General features: G+C 40.9%; 1 protein-coding gene across 8 annotated transcripts; it reads left to right on the forward strand.

The window, feature by feature from the left end:
- Window positions 1-1,414: 1,414 nt before the first annotated feature.
- On the forward strand, window positions 1,415-7,671 carry LOC115673554 (serine/arginine-rich-splicing factor SR34). 8 transcript variants are annotated; one of them, XR_008817228.1, is made up of 16 exons: window positions 1,415-1,542; window positions 1,683-1,775; window positions 2,911-2,976; window positions 3,056-3,130; window positions 3,218-3,326; window positions 3,410-3,456; window positions 3,593-3,650; window positions 3,935-3,984; window positions 4,099-4,155; window positions 4,262-4,365; window positions 4,443-4,532; window positions 5,207-5,305; window positions 5,394-5,525; window positions 5,768-5,801; window positions 7,095-7,177; window positions 7,375-7,474. XR_008817228.1 is itself a non-coding variant. In XM_030595765.2 (14 exons), the coding sequence occupies exons 2-14, from the start codon at window positions 1,689-1,691 to the stop codon at window positions 7,376-7,378; spliced, it is 864 nt and encodes a 287-aa protein (XP_030451625.1). In that variant the 5' UTR covers window positions 1,415-1,542; window positions 1,683-1,688; the 3' UTR covers window positions 7,379-7,671. The 8 variants fall into 8 exon arrangements, 2 of the variants coding, with proteins under 2 accessions (XP_030451625.1, XP_056170820.1); XR_008817227.1 differs by having other exon boundaries at window positions 5,394-5,515; XR_008817229.1 differs by lacking the exon at window positions 7,095-7,177 and having other exon boundaries at window positions 5,394-5,515; window positions 7,375-7,671.
- The last annotated feature ends 1,438 nt before the right edge of the window (window positions 7,672-9,109 follow it).

Genomic DNA, 9,109 nt, shown 5'->3' on the forward strand with positions numbered 1-9,109 from the left:
ATATAAAAATGTCCACGTTAGCGCCACGTGGTCACCCGGCGTCCACATCAGCGATTTCCGGTCAAAATTGACCGGATGGACTCAATTGACAAGAAATTAAAATGTTTAGGACTCAATTGGCAAAATTAAAAGGTTTAGACCGAATTAGCAAAAATGCATTAGATTTAGGACTTTTTGGACAATTTTCCCACAGATAACTCTTCAAAGTGAGTCAAAAAAGTAGCTAAAAGCCATTTTCATTTGACCAAGGGGCTTCAGAGCTCCAAAGCCCATTCCATAAATTGAACCAAATGCGTCCAAAGGACTTTAGCTGAATGCACGCGGATAACATTTGCTTCTGTGAAATAATTTCCTTGGATGCATGAGGATTACATTTGCTCTTGTCTAAGGTGATTTTTGCTTATAACTTTTTACGTTTTATGACTTTGCTTGAATTCACTCTATGAACTCTGTTTAATTTGAAACACGTAAATTTATCAGAACATACGAATATTGACATGTAAAACAACATGTAATTTTTTCATACATTTTGAAACTTAAACAATACCTTTCGATTTTTATATTTTGGAGGGAATATCATAAGGAGGAGTGAAAAGTACCTCTAGTTACAACAAACAAACGTCACTATATCTCTAAATGACTCACCACCAGAAATTGTAGGTAAACTTCACTGTGGCCATTGAATTTCAGTAGATTTTATAATGAATCACGGAACTTTGATTTCAATTAGTAAAAGTAGTAAAGTTATTATTCTTTGTAATTTAGCATTGTGACGGGAACGTAGTTAATCTCTCGGCGAAAAACACGTGGTCAATTTTCTATGATTACCAAGTGGCCACTATGTCAGCATTTAATCAAAAGTTTGACAGAGCTAGGTTGAAGTGCATCGATTACAAAAGAAAAAGAAACGATTTTTCATCTTAATTATCCATCCAACCATAAATGTATAAAAACAGTTTTCATATTCACAATGGATTTAATGCTATTTAATAATTGAAATTTACATCCAATGGTTGTGATGTGATTGCATGCGGTCACCACCACATGAAATTGAATTGACATTCGCGGATGGTTTCAAGGCCAACGGGAGAAAAAGAAACGCTTTTTTATTTTTAAGTATACATGTCATCTATGCAACTATAAATGTCTACAATAGCTTTTCTATTGACAATGGGTCAAACAATGCTTAATAATTGAAATTAAAATCAAGTGACGGTTCGAATATAATGATTAATGACCACCACGCGAAATTAAATCGACATTCGAGAACGCTTTTAAGGCCAATCGGGAAAAAAGAAAATTTTTCAGGGGAAAACTTGAAATTTCCAACAAGTTAAGGGGCTTCCGCTTAATTAACGGGAAAAGAGCGCCCCACCAATATGTTAACGTACGCCTCGGCACACGATATCCTGCACTCGGAGTCTTTACTTTATGTTCAAGCCCGACCCACATCTTTCAAAACCCTAGTCATCGTAGCGCCTCTGCTCCTCCTTCCTCCTCCCTCCTCCTCCTCTTCCTCGAGCGATCTTCAAGCTTTCGAAGGTAAGCCCTCTCGGTCGATTTCACAGCTTCTCTTCGCTTCCCACGTGCTCTTTCGCATGTACCTCGGCGTAGCTTCTGTCGGCGAAGGTCAATGTCGTGCTGATCTAGGATTCTTGTCGCTCCTCTCTTGGTGGTGCTAGGGCAAGATGAGCAGCCGTGCGAGCAGGACTGTTTACGTTGGGAACCTACCCGGCGACATCCGCGAGAGAGAAGTGGAGGACTTGTTCCGCAAGGTTTGTCGAATTCTCGTGCAGTCCTTGTTTTTGGGTTTGCGAAATTTACCCGATGCAGGTTTTCTTTTCATTTCCCCCCTCTTTTTTTCTTTTCATGTATGCTTTTTTGATGTTCCGTCGTGTTGATGCATGTTTGAATTGGAGTTTTTTAGTACGTGCTTCATTCTGTTGTCTCGGAGCAAACGATGGGCATGGCGATTGAGGTGATTGGTCAAAATTGTAACTTTAGGTTCGACGTTTGAAATCTCATGGCAATGGTTCTTCTTGGGCTAATGCCCATGGCTTGGTTATGTTAAACAACAACATAAACGATGAATTATTTTTTTCTTTCCTGTTTATCTGCTTTTTGGTTATGTTGATTATGCTTCCAGTGTTCATACGTGCTATTTTTTCAGTCTTTTCGTTTATTCTGTGTAATCTTGACTCTTATTAGCTCTATCACCTTAATGGGGGTGACTCGAGTCTACAAAATTGTTCCTCTTTTTCCTTGCTAAATGACAATGCAGCTGGATTACCACATGCTGATGATTGAACTGGGACGACATCGGTCACGACTGTATGCCAATGTGCATTACATTATCTCTTTTGTCTGAGGTGCTGAGGAGAATGTTCTCAATCCTTGAGTATTCGTTTTCTCCTCTTGGTATAACAAGCTATTATATATCCTTAAGCTCCTCATTAGCACTTGGAATGGATACAAATGGCAAACTGTTCCTTTTGTAAGGAAAACACGGGTAGCATCTGTCCTTTGGTGCCTCAGTTTTTCCAAGTGTACTCAATCATCTTGCAGTAGCATGTTCTCTTATAAATTGATCTACGTGGATGAATAAGAAATAAATAGTTTTGGGGATGCAAGAAAAAATCTTGATTGGAGTTCTGATCTTGGAAAAGTTCAGGCGCCTGAGCTCCATTAATCAGTAATTTAGAGAATGTTGTTTAATCCTACTTCGTGATAAAGCATATGTGAAGTAGAGACTGTTTGGTGGTGAACTGAGATTTTTCTAGGATTATTTGTTTCCTTCAGTTTGTATTTACTTATTCAAACGATGTGGGCTGTGGAACAAGTTGCAGGTGTCTTTACTCTGATGAATATACTTTCTGTCTTCTTTCCCTTACTTGTCTTCTCTTTTTGCAGTATGGACCGATAGCACACATTGATCTGAAGATACCACCCAGGCCTCCTGGTTATGCATTTGTTGAGGCGAGCATAAGAAATTTAAAATTTGCTTCCCACATTTCCTGGCTGGCTTCTTTTTTCTGACTAAGATTGTCACTTACAGTTTGAAGATGCTCGAGATGCTGAAGATGCCATCCATGGTCGTGATGGCTATGATTTTGATGGGCATCGTTTAAGGGTTGGCTATCTTCGGAACGTACCTTTATAAATGCTCCCTGATTAACATTGTGACCTTCCTCATGTGTAACTATTTGTTGTATAATAGGTGGAGCTTGCTCATGGTGGTCGCGGGCACTCATCATCATCTGATCGCCACAGTAGTCATGGTGGTGGTCGGGGTTCACGTGGAGTATCGAGGCACTCTGAATTTAGAGGTTGTAATTCTTCATATTATAAATCTAGTGGGTTCTTGTCCTTTGCATACACATATCTAATTTCCACACTCATTGTTATACAGTCCTGGTTAGTGGGCTACCATCTTCAGCTTCATGGCAAGATCTTAAGGTGAGAATGACCTGGATCTATTGATAATTGTTTCTGGTTTTCTTCCCTCTCTGTGTATGTACGTTAATGTGTGCATGTGAGGTTGATGTATTGAATCTATTCTTTTAGTTAGTTGATGCGTGCTTTCTTTGGTTAGGATCACATGCGTCGAGGAGGAGATGTCTGCTTCTCACAGGTTTTTCGTGATAGTAATGGTAAGTTGATAAGTTATATGGATTACATCCGGCTTCTATTGAAGTTCTTGTTAAGTTCGAGGTACTAAAAATTCAAATATTTTAATCAACGATTTTTATTGTGAAGTTGAATAGTTCAGGTTTTTTATTTTTGAGTCCATGATCCATTCTCTTATTGGAGGCAGTTACATGTTCTAGTGTATATAATGCATCATACATGGAGAAATGTTGGTTTTGCTGTATATATTTCTTTCAGTTTTCTTTTTCTTATTCTGATAAGGATGTTTGTGGATCTTGTCTTGAAGGCACAACAGGGGTCGTGGACTATACCAACTATGAAGACATGAAGTATGCAGTAAGTCTTTTGCCTTGTCATGCTTTTATTGGTATGTTAGGATAGAGATTTATTTGCCCAAGCTTGTTGGGTCTGTCCATTCTGCGAATGAGATTGTGTACATTTTCTCTGCAGATAAAGAAACTCGATGATTCAGAGTTCAGAAATGCCTTTTCCCGGTCATATATTCGGGTATGACTTTTGATGCCGCTCTTTTATCAGTTACCATCAGGTACACACTTGTGTGTGCGTGCATTTAAGTAATTTGAACTGGTTTCTTGTGTATGTGCATGTGCAGGTTAAGGAATATGATTCAAAGCGCGAGTCATCAAGAAGTCCTAGAGGCCGGAGCTATAGTCGCAGTCCTCGCAGTCCCAGCCGCAGTCGTAGCAGGAGTGTGAGGTCTGGTTTTCTCGAATAGTGATGCATGTATTTTTTTTGTATTTCAATTTTCTAAACCCTTTTCTTTTAAAATGCAGCAAGTCTCCGAAAACCAAAAGTACACGGCGTTCACCTGCAAAGTCTCGATCTCCTTCACACTCCCGCTCTAAGTCACCTTCCTTATCAGGGTATGCTTTCTCTGGCTAGTTGGCTTAATCATGGTTTGTTCCTCCATTTCTCAGAGCTTTATGCCTTAAAAGTGGGTTATAATGCAAAAAGGGTTGCAGATGTGAAGTTTCAATGTACAATAATTTCTTTCACAAAGTATGATTTTGGTGGGGGTTTGCCTGACTATGCTGGGGGCCAAGTCACGGAATCTTATGTATTCTTCTTTTTTGTTCTCCGAGTTTGATAATTAGGATCATATTTTGCTAATGAAGTACTTGCGGTGGTGCTTGTTAATTTGCTTTCTCCTATTAAGTCATCTTCCGTTCAATAATTTCTCAAGTTCAAACAAATGATGGGTCTAAGATGTCCATTTTTTCCCAACTATTTACGCTTTCGATTCTGCAAGACTTGTGTAGCAGGTGCGTTTTGCTCCAACTATTGGATTAAATTCCTTATTGTTTGTGGGTCTTTACTATTTTTAAGGCACTATCCCCTTAAATGTTCATGTGGTTTGATATTATTTTGGAGATTATTTGATGGCTTTTATGGGCGGGCTAACAGTCGCATCATGATTAGGTGATCAATATTCAGAATTTGAAACTGTTTTTATTGCACGGTAGGGGGTGTCTTGGAATTCTTCCGAATAACTGTTCTTTTGCCTTCTGTATGAAAATCATCTGTTCTCTTTTTATAGATATGGATATGGATATGGATAAATGCGGCAAACTGGGGATTCAATATTAGGATCTTGGTGGGATATGGTTCAGTTGCCTGCAACTATATGGTTGTGGAGGTATGACGTTTTCTAGATGGGCAGCTTTGGAAAGCTTCATGGTGTCTCTGTTCTAATTTAATTAGCATCACAATTCCGTGGGTGCTAGATTGGGAACAAAGGAGATCATGGAATAACAGAGCTGGATTCTGTGAACTAGTTCCATTGGGATCTACTTCAAGAAGTCTCGAGCTAATAGGATGACTATCTGGACTCCTTTGGATTGTTTTGGTACTTTAGGGTGCATTTTCCTCATTTGTCTACTTTTCTGATCTTTCATGATGATAAACTCGTTCTTTTCCCCTTTAATTTATGCTATTTAGCTGGACTCATAATGGGTTTGATGTTTTTTCTTAAGTCTCAAAAGATTTACGGCTTAATCTTTTCATTCTGAAAATGGTAATCTGACGTGGGAGAGGCATCAAGGCTCTTGGATGAAAGACGTGTGGATTTTAAATTTGGTTCTTTCTGGAACTTTTGCAGATCGCGTTCAAGATCCAGATCACCATTGCCTTCTGTAAGTTTTTCTTTTGTGGGTTTAGGCCGTCTCTTTTTAACCACGTTGTCATGTCTTTTTAATATTTAGGGCCCGTTTGGTTCGGCTTTTAGAATGCTCATTTGGGGAATGCAAATACCTTTAGGTGAAAGGCACTTGAAAAAATGCAAATGGCGTTTGGTAAAAAATTATTTGAAAGCCACTTGGGGAAATGCAATTGTGTTTGGTTATTTCTTTTTACAAATGGGCTTTGGGAGCTTTTTTTTTTATTATTTTTAAAAGTACCCTTCGCCGGCTCCGGCGAAGAGCTACGGCCGCCGGCGAGCCAGATCTGGCACCGGCGGCTGTCGCCGGAGGAGGCCTGAGGTAGCGCGACCTCGGGTGGCGTCGCCCCTGGGTCGCAGCGACCCAGCCGTCGTCGCCCTGGGTCGCGACACCCGTGTCTGTCGTCGCAGCTTGGGGTCGCGCGACCTCGTGTAACGGCCACGCGACCCGGGCGACCGTCGCTCGAGGTCGCGCGACCCTGCGGCGAGGGTCGCGCGACCCCATGTGACGGCGCCACGCGACCCCAAGTGCGCCGTCGGCTGAGGTCGCGCGAACCCGGGCGGCGACGGCGACGGCCCGGGTCGAGCTACCCCAGGCGGCCGTCACTCGACCCAGGCCGTCGCCGCCCGGGGTCGCGCGACCTCGCCGGCGGCGCTGGCCCCTCCCCGGCCGCCCTAGCCGGCCACGCTTTGCTGAAGAAGAAATATATATTTTTTTTTGGGGGAACAGTTAGCATTCGTGGAATGCTAATGCTCAAAGCTGGTCCGGACCAGCTTTGAGCATTCAGCATTCCAAATGCTACCAAATGAGCATTGGAACTCCAATGCTGAACCAAACGGTTCAGCATTTTGGGAATGCTCGTTTAAGGCCAAATGAGCATTCCCAATGCTGAACCAAACGGGGCCTTAACTGGTTTGTATCAGCAGTTTGCTTGATATAGGCCGAACTTTTGGGATGTTGCCCCTGCAGATCTTTTGTGCCTGTATTGGGGAGTGTCTGCCCCCAATTATGCTCTTAACTTTTAGCTAAAAGCACCAAATAAATTGCATGATTTATCTATGAAAGCTTAAATTGAAGCTATAAGAGTTCGGTTCTGCTTTGGTTTTTGATGGTGATAATTATTTTAGTAAAATGTTTAAATTGTCATTTTAGAATCTTCTTTTTTTATCCCCCCCGAACTGGTATCTTGTTTGCATAAAGGTTGGTCTTTTTAGGTATATTATCTGTTTTATATTCTTATTCCTATGAGGTAATGTTGGCATACTGCAGCGTGAGAAACAGCTGAGCAAAAGCCCTAGGAAGCGCAGTGCAAGCAAGAGTCCTAGCAGGAGCAGGAGCAAGAGCTTATCCCGGTCTTGTCTTTTTTCCAGCATGATAGTGTTTATTGATGTCGTGCTAACTCATAATTGTGTTAATGGAAAAAGTAATTAATGAATTAGTATTTATATATTTTGCTCACATTTTACAGTGCTTGTTGAGATTTCTTTGTCATCATATTGTGCGTGAGTTTATTGCCATTGTCCTGAATATGGTTTGTATTTATTGACAGGTGATAGGATTGCGGGGCTAGCTGAATGTGGACCTTGAAAGATGTGACCCAAATGGAGCATTCAACTTAGCTTTAATAAATCATCGTTATAATTGGAAAACCAGGTGTTAGCTTTCTGAAAGACTTCAATATCATGACGGTTCCTGAGTGTGTCAACTGTGCTGTTAATTACTTTATAGAACTCATTTAGTTTCCATGAATTTGAACTTGGTTCTTGAGTATGCTGCTTGTAAGAGATTTGAACGGTATTTATCTTTTCTGAACTGCATATATTTCTAGTTTCGTGAGATTGTGGAACTTCGTGGTTCTTACATATGCCTCATGTCTCCTCCGGTCAAATATTATCAATGTAGTTGATATGAAGCTGTTTGCTGATTTTATTTAGTGGACGGGGAGAAATTAGAGGAAATTCGTCCCAGTACTTCATGTATGATGGTTGAGTATCGAAAGCGTTATGGATTTCTCTTTGGTATGTCCCATGGATGCGCTTGCGCGCAGTCCCTTGTTCTTTGTTGTGGAGCAAAGTCCTCACAGGGCGCTAGGAGGGCCCTCGTCCCTTGCTCCGGATTAATTTCCAGGTTGCAATGCTAGTCGTAGGATTCGAACTCGCATGGCGTGGGTGGGATTGAAGCAGCAATCCATGGGGCTCCTATTTGTGGTCTTAGTTAAGATAGTTTACTCAAACATCGCGTGCTTAGTCTGTAATGTTTCTTAGGACAGGAAGACAGCAATTTAGTAAGATAAAATGAAGTAAAAAAGATTTTGTAAACGAGTGCCTTTTATATAACTTAATTAAGAAAGATTGTCATTTCTTCTTGCGTTTTCTCGTATTATATGTAATTGGTATATTGGAAAAGATAATGTTTCTTTATTGCAAGTGGCTAACGAGTGTTTCGGGACATTGATTAATAAAAATCCATAGAAAAAAGGAGAAAAATCTTCTGGGACGGCGGCCGAGTGACGGGGTGCTCAGCGAAACCTTTTTGGAGGGTTTGCGGCTGTTAGATAAAAGAAATAAAACTTCTTGCCCGGTGGTTTAATTTTTCATTTGTTCTTTTTTCAACAGTTTTTCATGTTTTAACACTTGGTATGACGGAAAATGCACGTCATTACGATTAGCAGCCGTCATGGAACTCATCTCTCAAGGGACCATATAATTGCCTGTCGAAGGTAGAGTGGAGAGAATGAGATTGTCATCTTCATCGCCCACCATCGCCATTGCTGTGGTCATTGGTATCTTGTCTTGGTGCCACCATAGACGTAGGGATTGTTCAATCAGTTCTGACTCTATTGTACGGGTGACAATTTAGTTTTAAATTTTTCATTTTTGTCAATTTAGTCATAAATCTTTGTACAAAATTTTTGCCGGAAACGGTTGAGTTACGGTATGCCATGTAGGACAACCGGTGGTGACTGGATCGCTACGTTAGAGATTTCTGGAGGAAAATTACCAAAACAGTCTTAAACATATTACAGTTGTGTCAATTCAGTCATAAACTTATTTTTTGAACCAATTCAGTTCTAAATCTTTTGTATTTGTGTCAATTCAGCCAATTTGATCAATTTTGGTCAGCTGGCGTTGATGTGGACGTCGGCCGGATGTGGCAATTTTTAAATATTTTTTTCGCATTTTTTTTCCATCTTCTTCCTGGCTAGTTATTGCCGGGCGAGGCTTGACCTCACCCATTGACGGCGAGGGTGAGCCAGATCTAGGCTGCCTCACTGTCACTGGGCA

This window comes from Syzygium oleosum, unplaced genomic scaffold (genome assembly GCF_021117445.2).
Source record: "Syzygium oleosum isolate NSW1041296 unplaced genomic scaffold, Sole_v2.1 Sole_v2.09, whole genome shotgun sequence".
In the NCBI taxonomy this organism is placed as follows: domain Eukaryota; kingdom Viridiplantae; phylum Streptophyta; class Magnoliopsida; order Myrtales; family Myrtaceae; genus Syzygium; species Syzygium oleosum.